This window comes from Rousettus aegyptiacus, unplaced genomic scaffold, assembly GCF_014176215.1.
Source record: "Rousettus aegyptiacus isolate mRouAeg1 unplaced genomic scaffold, mRouAeg1.p scaffold_m13_p_2, whole genome shotgun sequence".
In the NCBI taxonomy this organism is placed as follows: Eukaryota; Metazoa; Chordata; class Mammalia; order Chiroptera; family Pteropodidae; genus Rousettus; species Rousettus aegyptiacus.
This window is the reverse complement of record NW_023416295.1, coordinates 120,250,865-120,264,290: the sequence shown is the minus strand read 5'-3', so window position 1 is coordinate 120,264,290 and position 13,426 is coordinate 120,250,865. Positions and strand designations below refer to the sequence as shown.

General features: G+C 34.0%; 1 protein-coding gene across 1 annotated transcript in view; it reads right to left on the bottom strand.

The window, feature by feature from the left end:
* Nucleotides 1–13,426, bottom strand: part of WIF1 (WNT inhibitory factor 1) — a 59,892-nt gene that overhangs the window by 19,715 nt on the left and 26,751 nt on the right. Inside the window, exon 3 of the mRNA XM_016139911.2 lies at nt 4,851–4,959. Coding sequence (XP_015995397.1) covers nt 4,851–4,959 — 109 coding nt within the window. The remainder of the gene's footprint in view (nt 1–4,850; nt 4,960–13,426) is intronic.

Below are 13,426 nucleotides of genomic sequence, written 5' to 3'. Positions count from 1 at the left end.
AGTCATAATCAAAATTGGAAAGTTATTTCGTGCTTTTGTAACAATAAGCATATGAGGAGAGAGCCACTTTTACCAAAAGCTAGATGAAATTAGGCCAGATGCTGTAAAATTCAGAGTACTCGAGGTTACATAATTGAAACCAAGGTAAGTTAAAACAACTGAGAAAAGCTAAAGCAGATTGAACATAACTCACATGGCATTCAAGTACACACTGATGTGCAATTGACTGCATACAAATGAACTCTTGTATAAAAGTAAACAATAAACATATTCTGATTAAATGCCTCTTCCTCACTGAGGGGGGCATAGTATTCATATGGTTTCACTCTATAGTCACACAAGCCACTGCCCTCACAAGGGAAGACGTGACAAAGGCAGGTGAGAGCTCACCCTCAACACCATGAGATTATAAACTGCCACAGGATTATAAATCATCCTACACAAACAGTCATCAGTACTCCAAGCTGTGCTGACAGCCATTCATTGTCCCAGCAAATACTTACTGAGCACTTACTCTGGGCTTTACTTTATGCTAAGGACTGGGCCCCCAAGAAGATGGTCCTTCCAGCATTAGTACCTATTTAAAAGTTTCTAGACACTGGATTCCTGAAAGTATTGGTTGAGAAACACCACTGCTCTGTTGGTTTCCTGGTATGACTGAGACAGAGTGTTCGGAGGCAAAGCCTTGGCTTTATGGAAACTATGTTTTTTGTTATTCAACTTGGTAATTTTACTGAACCACCCTGCAGTTTGTATTTCCTGTTTTTATCCTCTTTAGATGCCAGAAGGCAGGCACTTCAGAACTGTTAAAGATCAAGAGTTTTCTTTTTCATGCAATGTTTAGACATATAGGAGCCTGTGGGATGAAAGAACAGTTTAGCAGCTTGGGGGTATAAAATAGACCAGTAGAATAATAAACACTACCTGGATGCTTAGGAGCAAAGACACACTGATTTGGTTACTTTTTAATAATTCAAGGTACCTTCACTGCTCCTACTACAGGAACTGAACTAATGAGGCTAATGAATAACTGCCTTGCAATGGGCTAAAATTCCCATTAACTTCTTGAGCCTGAATTTTTTTTGTAAACAAATCCTACATCTGCCTCCAAAAACCTACGTGTATGCAGGTGGAGTTGTACATGTAGTGTGTGTATCTCTGCGTGTGTGTGTGTGTGTGCATGTGCACATGCATAAGTCACTTGGTCTCAGAAGGCTTATTTTTTTTCACGTCACCTAGCTTAAAGCATCATTCATTTCTTTTCTCTAAATTTTATTACTTATAAAGAGTCAATTATTAGAAAATAATTTAGAAATTTATTAGAAAATGATGTATCTAAATATGATCTATTAAAATATTCCCATATCATATGTTCGAAATCTTATTATTTCAATATCCTAAAAGGTAGAATTTCAGTACGTACTGTTTACTACACACAAAAAGTGAATAAAGCTGGGAAGATTTAAGATACAAGCATTAAATTTGAAATCCAAAAATTCAAGACTTATTGTAAGTTGAGTAGGTATAACTGTGTAATTGGCTTAATTATGCATTTTAATGGGGTATGATGAGCATATATTCCTTTAAAAATCAGAAAAAGCAAAAAATTCAAAACTATAAAATGGAAATTGAAAGACATGTTATATATTTGTTTTATTCCTGATTCTTTTTAAAAAAGGAAGTATTTGATCAAGAAAGATTTTATAGAAAATTATCTTTGATTATAAAGGAACATGACATGAGACATGTGACAAGGCATTATTCCAAGAACTTGGTGTCCGAGTGTCTTGTCTCCATGATGTCGTAGAATCAGCAACGCCATCTGAGTAGAAATGGAATATCTATGTCTACGGATTTGATATATCCATATCCTTGTGGCTACCAATCACAGGCGAATGAATCTCCAGAACCCCACACCTCATAATTCACATGAGCTTCCTAGAACCTCACACCCATCTAGATTGGAATCAGATCCTCTGGGAGGGCTGCTAGTCATACCTGAAGCCCTGAGATGACCCAGGAGAAATTCACGTTCACTCTTTCTCTCTGCATCCACGCTGGCACTTATTCCAGGAAATTAGAAAAGCTCTGTACTTATTTAGTCACCAACTCTTATAGTGCCAGGATGTGCCAATATAGATCCATTGGAAAATGGACTTTGTAAGGGTTGTTTCATAGATTTAAATTAGCTCCTAATGAGATTTTCATTTGACATCTGACAAAATTCTTCTAACATCCCTCTAGTAGACTAAGACTAATTTTTTTTTTTTTACAAAAGAGACAAGGTTATGCTCTCAGTTATTTAAAAAATATTATAAAGTGACAGATATTACAGTATTAGAACAAACGTTAAGTTCTAAAACAAACCCATCGTACAGGATAAGTTAATATGAAATAAAGAGCACATTTGAATCAATTCAATCTCTCACATTAGAAAAGTTGATGACTCAGGAAAATAATCCGGGTTAGACCCCAACTTCATGTTGTTGCCAAAATAAAATTTTAGAAAACACTAGAGACATGTACAAATTACCACCTAACTGCTTTCCGAAATAGGAATTAATTTCCAAGAATAAAAGGAATAAGAAAAAAAATCACAAAAAATAAGATACTTTTGACCACATAGAATTTTAAAGCCCTAGCAAATTCCACCCCCTCAAAAAATAATACAAATCATAAATTGAAAAAAATGCAAAAAGGCTAAATATACTTAATGTGTAGTGAGCTTTGCAAATCAATGACACTATTATTTCAATGTAAAAATGAGCATGGTACACAGACATTTTACATTGTCTAATAGATACAAGAAAATGTTCTACCTCAATAGGAATTTTAAAAAATCAAATTAAAAGAACACTGAGAAAACCACTTTTCACTTTTTAAGTCAATAAAATAGTTAACATGATTAATAACCCATATTGGTGAGGCTATAGTAAGCCAGGCACTCTCCCACAGTGCTAGCCAGGGTACAAACAGATGCAAGCTTTATGGAAAGTAATTAGCATTTTGGCAATTTGTTCTAAGAGCTTTTTTAGAAGTTCATAGTTCATGTCCTTTGACATAATAATTCTTCTTCTAAGAATCTATTTTACCAAAATAATGAGATGAGCACCCAATATTCTGGTATACACATTGATCAACAAGTGTGTTCTGAATGCCTGCTCTGTGCTGGGCCCTGTGTTAGTAGTTGTGGTGAATAAGACAAACAGGTCTCCTACTCAGTGGCCATATATTACTTAAAAAGATGTGTATTGTGATATTTCTAGATTCAAACCCTGAAAACAATGTAAGTTACACACAATAAAGGAATGGGTAAATAAATTATGGTATGCTCATAAATGGAATATTATAAGGTCATTAAAAACAACTTTTGGAAAAATCTGTGACACCAGAAAATGCTGACGTTAAAATGTTAAAAGCAAAAAAATTCATGATGCAAAATGAAATATATAATTTTACCGCGATAATGAAAAAAATGTATGTTCATAAAAAAAGACTAGATGGAAATATTTAAACATGTTAACATAAGTAATCTCTATTTTTCTAAAAGTCATAAAACCTGGGCTCTAGTCTCAGCTCTGTTGCTTATTACAAATATATGACTTTGAGAAAGACGGTTAAACCTCGGAAACATTAATTTTCTAATTTGTAAAATGGAGCTGTAATTCTGGCCTTGACTCCCTCCTAGAACTCAAGTTAGATAATGCATGAAGTGCGCTTTGTAAACTGAAAAGTTCTAACTAAATATCACGTATTATTATTTTCTTAATAAAGAAAAATGGTTAGATCTGAAAAATGAAACCCTTTTCTTCCACTTTTTCAAGTGGAAAATTCCTATTTAATTTATCTTAACTGTGAGGGATATGTTCCAAGACCCCCAGTGGATGCCTGAAACTGCAGACAGTACCAAACCCTATATATACTATGTTTTTTCCTATATACACCTATGATAAATTTTAATTTATAAATTAGGCACAGGAAGAATGTAACAACAGTAACTACAGTAAAATAGAATAACTATAATAACATACTGTAATAAAAGTTATGTAAATGTGGTTTCTCAAAATATCTTCAGGCACTGTATTCAGCTTTTCACTTAAAGGAAGCACTTTATGGCTTCGGTTTGGCATATCTGAACTGCCGTCATTACTACTCTTGCGTTTTAGGGCTATTATTAAATAAAATAAGGGTTACTTGAACATAAGCACTGTGGTAATACAATCTGATAGCCAAGATGGGTAGAAAGCATATACAGCGTGAACACAGTGGATGGAAGGATGAGTACATCCCTGGCTGGACAGAGGGGACAGTGAGAGATTTCATCATGCTACTCAGAACAGTGCACGATTTTTAAAATTTATGAATTGTTTATTTATGGAATTTTCAGTTTAATGTTTTCAGACCGTTGTTCAAGGGTAACTGAAACTGAGAAAAGTCAAACCGCAGATAAGGGAGACTACTGTACAATGCTCATTTTTAAGAAGCTTTTCTTGTCTCATCCCATTTGCCCCGAATCACTTTGCATCTTTGCCACATTTATGTGCATTACCTTAATCCATACTCCACTGGCCAGACGTATCTCACCTAGTGACTATCTGCCTTTTTTCAAGTCTGTAATTATATGAACTGGGACTACCTAGAGTTTAGGAAATTATAAAACTGCCATTTCTTCATTTCCATCCTGATTTTTTGCCGAAATGACATAACAACTGAACTGCCCTAAAATCAAGCAATCTCTTCAGAAAAATACTCCATAATCCCTCTAATGGGTGATATCTGGATCTTAAATATTATTCCCAACATCACTACATTTTAAGTGTGAAGCTTTCTTTGAGGCAAAGGTCACCCACCTGATGCTTTGTGAGGCACTGTTCCCAGCAGAGGGACATTGACCGTTGGATCTGCCATGATGCCTTTATCCAGCGAGCGCAAGGACAGGAATTCATAGAAGTATTCTGCCTACAACAAAAGGCATTGACAATCGGTACCATGGAAACTCATCATCCCTTTGATAGGAGAGTGATATTTTTCACTACAGGAACTAAACTCTGGAGCACACGTTTACAATACTGTGCTGGCGTAACTCACCCTTCTGGGTCTTAGAGCTCTAGAATTAGACTCTCTGTTTGGAGAAAAGTGATCCTTTACAAACATTAATAATATTTATCCAAAACATCCACAAGGTAGGTAGCCTTTTAGTTTAAAGGTTATTACTGAGTTGCTGTCTCTTAAAAGAATTCAGAAAAAAATGTACTTCAGGAAATTAGTGAGGCAAAACAATCAACTAACTCTTAGAAAATCCATCTCAGCTTTTTGGGTAATTCTTTAATCCTTTTCAAATCTGAAGTGAGACTTTTGATCAGAATTTGGAAAGCTGTAATAAATAGGAAATAATTAAAGCAGCAATCTATGAATAAAAGAAGATATTCAAGTCCAAAATGTAATGATCTTGCTGTTAACATTTATTTGTCAGTCTTATTCCCTTTGAAAGGTTTATATTTAAGGTCTCAATTTAATTATGGAAAGAAAAGCCTAAAAATGCAAAATTCGCCACCGTAATATGACAACAAACCATAAAACATTTGGTCAACTAAGTCTGGTTGAGAAAATGGCCCCTGCTACTTGAAAGGCCATGAAATACTGAAAGTAATGATGCGTAATCTCACTGTGGAGCTTTAGCTTTGATTCTTAACTGGTTCTCAACTAACTGGATTATTAAAAAAGAGTTGGGAATGGGAGTTTGGTGGCGTAGGTAAATATTATGCTCTCCCTCTTCCGTGACCATATTAATGTTACAACTAAATTATCAAATAGCCAATCTGGAGAACCATCTGAAGACTAGCTGAACAGAAGTCGTATAATTAAGGACATAAAGGAGAAGCCATTTTGAGACTGAATATTAGCCCCTGCTCTTAATAAATATATGTATCATAAAAATAGATGTACTTAAGACCAAAAAAAAATTTAGAATGGAAACAATGTGTTCTTACTTAGGAATAGAAAACAATAAATAAATAGCACAGATACTAAAATGAGAATTAAAGTTGACTGGTTCTGCAGTTATCTCTGTGGAGATGACCAGAATTTGAATGGGTTAATTAATTAAATCGATTACATAAACATGGGCTGGGATGAAGTTAAAAAAAGAATATGGCTTTTCTTATATGTAGTATAAAAGTTGTTTTCCAGCACAGGCAATATTAAGAGATAACACAGTAACATTCACACGACTTTTTGCTTTAAATGACATTATCAAATATATTAAACTTTAAAGACTTCACATGAGGATGATAACGCAAAAGCATGATCTCAGCTGTTATAGGGACATTGTCTCCACTTGCAGTGAATCGGAAAGTACTTCCTGGTTTCACTAGGCCAAAAGTACCTTCATTGACCAAATTCCCACTACAGCCCCTTCTCTGAGTTGTGGCAGTGGTTCCAGAAAACAACTGTGAAGGGTTCTCTAGGAGAGTAACATAGTTTTGTGAATTAGTTTTATTAAATTTATTCACTAGGAGGGCTGTGAAGGTCAAGGGTCACAAGATAGTCAATTCTTACCCTGAGGTAAAGCAGAAGATTGCAAGAAATATGATGAAAGGAGTGTTGTCAGGAAAGGTAATTCAATTTGGAATGAATTCCTTAGGAAAAGAGAACCTAATTTCTGTCCCTTAAGGAAAACCAATGACGATTAAAGGTGGACTAAACTATATAGATAGCTTTTCATGAATCTTGGTGTTTTAAATGACTTCTCTCAGCTGCACTTCTCTCTACGCTTTACTAGGTAATACCATTTAACATTTTGTTCCAAAACATATTTTAGTGGGCACTGTGAAAAGATTGAGTGCTGGATGTGCTTATAATTAATAACTTTTGGGTTATTTATATTACCAAGTACAGTAATAGCAACTAGCAACAATGATACAACAAACATGCGTGTAATACATAACATGTGCCTCATGTGTGCCAAGACTTATTCTAAATATTTGTATTAAAAGTACAAATAACGATGGAAAAGAATTGAGTGAATAGAGTGCAAATACTTTGAAAATAAAACATTTCAGTGGCTATATTACTTCCAATGCCCTCTAATAAGTTATCACTTAATGCTCCGTAATTATATCTTTGAGCTTTATCACATTATAAATTAAATCTATGTTTAAATGGGTGGTATATTTAAAAATTACATTTATAAAAATGAGTATAATTTCAGTTTAAAAAAATTTTTTTTGTATTAGTAAGAAAAAGGATAAAAAACTAGGCACCAATGTTAAATAATGATTTTGTAGAATTGATGGTAACTCATTTTCTTACTGTTCTCTCTTTTCCAAATTTTCTAAATGTGGTTCCATAGCTTTTATACTTGAATACATTTATTTAAAAATAAACATTAATCCTGTATTCTGCTTTCAGTTCTCAGTGACTGATGACAATCATTGGCTGTGCTAGTGTAACAATTTCATTTAAAACCCTTGTGTGTCTCCTTAAAAGTGTGCTTCAAGAAAACAACTCTCGATATTAAAGTAACTTCTGAATGTTTCTTCCAAAAACTTTTGATGATGTTCAAAGAATGTAGAACTGAACGAATTTCACTCAGAGTCCAGATACAACTTCTGGAGCATTTGAGTCTCCTGTTGTTACTTTTTGGTATGACCATGTAAAGAGGGCTGAGAAGCACTAAAGCATTGTATTCAATATGAGAGTTTGTAATTAGCGCTGGCATGACAGCCCAACATGATGCATCTAGGCTTAATAGACTTCTCTGGACAGCCAATATTCCGATCTCATCAATAACAAATTTCACACTATTAAGGTTTTAGGATTTCCCTTTGATTTATTTGAGAATCAGTAAACATGGTTTTTCTACTGCAGTTTTAAGACTGTATCACAGGTCAAGAATGGTCAAAATAGTTTCTTACTTGGATCTTATCAGAAAAAGACAGTTGCCAGAGTCAACCTTTTTTCTTTCTTGTTGAAAATTATAATGTTTCTAGAATCTCTGAAATATGTAATTTTCTTCATAGTTGGTATTTTTTTTAAAAAAATGGATTTGTTCATGTATTGTTTTCATTGCTATATTAAAAAGTCCAACTTGAAAACCACTTAGAAATTGACCGACCCTTTGTTTCTGATCTTGAGACTAACTTCTCTCAGTTTCACTTTGTTATTATAAAGAGATCAACCCAAACCACCAATACTATATAAACATTTCTGTAAATAATCATCACCATAAGGTAGAGATAAAACATATTCCTCTTCTAGCTTAAAAACTTAACATTTCCCTCAAAGTCATAGAAAATAGCTGATGAAATAAGCGATTGATTTGTAATGTCATATTCTAACTTCTAGACAGGACTTTCTGTTTTTACTTTATTTATAACATAATAAATATTTTTACTCCCAAAACTCTCCACTGGAAAAACTTATTCGGGGGCAAAGAAAACCTAAGTTCTATGCCAATGAGAACAGAGAGCTAGCTTTAAAGTTTGGGAACAAGTTTCATAAATTGTCGATTTATTACTTAGATAAAAGGAACTCAGGGCATGAATTGTAACAGGGAGGTGGCATATTGAATAGCATGAAACCTCTATTAGGAAAAAGTACATTTTGTTTCATTAAATGACACTAGTGGAAACTCAGGTAGAGGCAAGTAGGGTGCTTATTTAGGAAACACATGAAAGATTGCCTTGTAGTCAAACAAAGAATGAGTCTATTCAGGAGAATAATTCACTTCTAAATTAAATTGCTGAAAAAAAAAAATCTTGCTGGCCTGGTTTGCCATGCAGTAAATTTTCTTTTCATGGAGAAGTATAAAAGACACACAATATTATCAAGAGAGGAGTGCTGGAGGCCATTTAACTTGCTTCTAAGAGACTTGGCTGAATATCAGCGTTGTTTCTTCCAGAAATGACGAAGATATCATTTAAACAGCAAAATGAGACAAATCATAAGGCCTTCACTCTGGCACTCTTTTTTGGGTAGACATGGAGAAAGAAAGCAGAGAATTGCACTAACCATTGGGAAGAATGGAGAAAATCCAGTATTTCTTTTCTACCTTTGAAGTTCTGAGTTTATGGTGTATACTTAATCCAGTAAGTACAATAATTACAGGAACCTCTGAGTTAAGAATCAAAGGTTCTTCATAAAACCATGAAGGCTCTCAAAGAGGCTTTCAAACCTCTTTTAACTTCATGTATCCTGATGCTGACCTAAGTGCTCATAGGAGAACACTAAGCAATAAAGGTATTGTGTTTGTCCTAATGAAAATTTCAGGGAGTTTAGAGATAAAAAACATAAAGATGCCTTAAGGTTTGAAATTTTAAAAATAATTTTTTGTTGAGTGTTTGCTATATTCTAGTCACTGTTCATTTAATTCTCACAAAAACCTACTATTTTCATACCATAAAAGTGTGTCCAGATTAGCAGGATATGGAGTAGGAGAATTACTAAAGGGAAATAAAATATCTCTTACACTGCATGTAAAGGGCAAGAAGAAATCTACTAAAATGACTGAGAAAGGAAAATTGTTCAATGTTAAAGTCCCAAACAAAATGAATAAGCATGCCCATTGCCTAAAATAATCTGATGCCTGAATGTCTAGGCTCAAAATTGTCAGAGCTCACATTCTTCTTTGGCATTCTTCTTGTCACCTCTCTGCAAAATTTCATCCTTCAAACTCAAAACTTGTTTTCCTTGGCTTCTGTGACACTCTGCTGATTCTCCTCTCATGTCTTGATTTTCCTGCATTTCCTCATTAACTTTTCTCCTCTTAACTCATAATTGTAAAAATTTGCTAAGACTCAGTCCTCAGCCCTTCTCTCTTTATATTCTGTCATAAAGTTCACAAACTCACAGATGGAACAATTTCCTTCCAGGTAATGATGCTCAATATGAACAAGGCTTCTTGGCTGTGCTTGTGTGCATGGAGCCTAATTCATTATCTTCCCAAATCAGCTTCCCTACCTGATTTATTTATATCTATCAACAGTATTAACATTTTTCCAATAACAAAGGTAGTGAACTTCAGAGTTATTGTTTCTCGCCTCTACTCCATCTCCTGATAGCTGGACACCAAAATCTTACCCTTTCTCATTTTATAATGTATTTTGATTCTGTCCTTTCTTCTCATTCCCACTATTTCCTGCCTTCCTCATGTCGACATTATTATAACGTTTTCTAAAATATCCTTCTTGCCTTCTTCTTTAAAATATCTGCCATAATATAAAACAATATATTTAATTAAAACATTGCTTTTGCCACATTATAAACCTTTCCTGTCTCCCCTTATGCTAAAATAAGGCCTTTAACCTGTTAAGTGTCTAGTCTGGCTCCAAATTTCCTTTATTTCTTACTGCTCTGCAATGGGGGTCCTCAAATGGCCTGCTGTGAACATGCTATAGCTATGCCTATATTCCAGTGTTTTCACCTACACTGACTTGTGAGGGTTTAAATCAGGTTGGCCCTTAAACATATACTGCCATGTATTATTATTAAACTTTTCACATGTGTAGGTCATGTATTCTCATATACAGTTTGAATTCTTTATAGTTAAAGATGGGACCTCATTTTTTCTCCAACACTCTAATAGAGAATCACTTAGCACTGTGCACAAGCAAGATATTTAATAAATATTTGCTAGATGAATGAATGATCTACTGAGAAGCATCCAGATGCATAAGCCAGGACATTCAAGAATACATTTTTTGTGGTAAAATGGCATTAGCCTCTAATTCCACTGACAGGCAGCAGCTTTTCTGTTTTGGCAATTGCTAAATTACTTTTATGGGTCAAGAGATTCTTTTTTACTTTGCTGTGTGACCAGTCACCACAGATAGAGAATAGAGAACATTGGGGGGGGGGGCGGCGGGAAGAGCAATCAAATGAACATTGATGTTTGATATCCAGCCAACCTGTGTGTAGTTTGTAACTGTTTTATGCTTGTTCTGGGACAAAACCTTGGCAATGAGACTCCCAAAAAGAATGTAAGCAGATAGCATAAACAAGGTCCAGTTCTGAAACACGACTTTGTCCAATGCTCTTTCGGTTCACATTTCCCACTTTGTCTCTTTCTATAAGTTACATATAATTGTAATTATATGTAATCTATATAATTTTCAAAGTTTATAAGTTTCATAAAATTGTATAAATGTATATAAATTTTGCCTTCTGTAAATTATAATATATAATTGTAATGTCACCAGGAAACTGTGAAATATCAATGACTTTTTTTCCTGACTTCTTTTGAAATTGGCTCTAAGAACTTGTTTCAGAAACAAAAAGGAAAAGTACCTTCCCCTTTAGAGTAGTAATTTAATTATTTTACTGGTCTTGGCTTAAACTGACATTTAAGTGAGCATCGCTTAAAGAGAGAATCTTAATTGGCCCAGTTCATCTGTTCTAGTAATCATTTTTATACATACTAGACTAGATCATGGTCAGAGGGCTGGGTTAAGGGAGTGAAATTATTGGAATATAATGGTAATATTAAAACTTAAAGTCCAAGTAAACACATCCAGGACCACGAGAGTTTTGTAAACTATAACTGGCAGGAGATCACACAGCTTGGCTTCACATAAATCTGAAATATCTAAGACAGTTTCCATTTTTTTCCTCCTACGGTTTGGAATCACCATTGCTCATGCAAACCAGAAACAGACTGGGATATCTGACAAATCACTGACTAGTCACACTCTCTTTGAAGATTCCTAAAGATACAAAAGCAATGCAATACAGTGCTATGTTGCTAGTTTATATTAGATAAAATCCAAATCTACATTTTTTTTTCTTTTTTCTTTTTAAATTCTGAGGGAGAGATCACAAGGAAATAGAAAAGCAAAGTTCTGGGGAATGGAAATTTTTTTTAAAGTTCTTATATAACGACTGAAAAAAAGGAATATTACTATAAAGACAAAGTAGGCTCTAAACAAAATACAGTCTTCATTCAGCACACTGCTTTTACCAGTCGGCCAAAATTTTCCATGGAAAGAGCAATGTAGGCAGCAGTGGGGCTTCTGAAAGTTTCATTCCTCATTATTCCTCAAGGCTTCTGGGACAAGTACCTCCGCTTCATAGTAAGCCTGTCCTAATTCAAGCATTTACAAAGTTATAGGTCAATGCCAGCCTAAAAATCGGGCACAGAGAAGAAGGAATGTGTTGGGCAATATTGAGTGGGGTGAGGTTAGGTACCAAGGGAAAAACACTTCACTACAAGTGGTACAGCTAACACTTTGGAGACCAGGACAGTCCAAACAGAAGGTATAGAAAAAGAAGCAAGAAGAGGATCTGGGGAGCACAGCTATAAGTTTCTCCTAGATACTAAGGGAATATGAGAGGGCTGGTAAAGCAGTGGCATGAATGCAAGTATTCTAGAGGAAATGGGAGTAGATTTCAGCTCTGAAAAAGGAAAAGGAATACTTTTTCTATTTTTTCTTTTCATCTCAAGTTTTATATGTGAATATTTCTTTTCTAAAAGCTTCAGAAGCAATTGTTGGGTGTTCACTTACATGGGGAAAAAAGAATAGCTAAGAGCTATTTCTTTAATAATAATTTTAAAACTGAGAAATTATTTTTACACCTCATATCGTACATTTATTCTTCATTAGCATCTCATTCTCTTATTCTTGCTCCTTCATGCAACTCACATGGCAGTGTATTTCAGCACGTTACATTTAAAAAAATAGAATGACATTTATTAAATGTACAAATGAGTTTGGGTAACACATATATGTAGCTCAAAAGGGACAAAATTAAAGTTCCATTGCTTTAAGAGTTCTTTGTAATGTACAGTTATCTCTAAGGGTACATATCTCATTCTATTTATAAAAAATAAGTGAAAATTTTTAACTGACTTAGAAATGTTAGGAGATATTCTCGGTGATGGCTTTCAAAAGGTTTAATATTAAGTCATATTTGTCTTAGCTTTAGCTTTAGTTAGTGTCTTGAAATTCTTTGATGTATTTTTTTTTATTGAATCCACATGGAGTATTAACTTACTTTTTTTTGATAAAAACAAAAAAAACCAGACTTTTCTCTTTAACTTTGTTACAAAAAAATGGTAATTTTTTTGGTAAACATTATGAGATATGCCTTAATTTGACTTCTTTGTTCATATTATTGCAATTTCATATATTGGAATATTATGTTAAAAGACAGCCTCCAGTGAAAGTTGTTCTGTTCCTAACAGCCAAAAAGAAAAAAATAAGTCTGTACTTTATAGTTACAGATTTTCAAAGTCCAAAATTTAAGGAACAAGTCTTACTAGCAGAAGATTCAAATAATAGTCATCACCATAAATTTTTTTATACTTAAGAAAAAGCCATTGCTTAGAACATATAGCACAATTAGCTTTTTTAGTCTTCTAAGAAACGCTAGATATTTGCTATTTCGAAAAGGAAAAAGAGAAACTGAGGCAGAATTGAACAATTTCCTG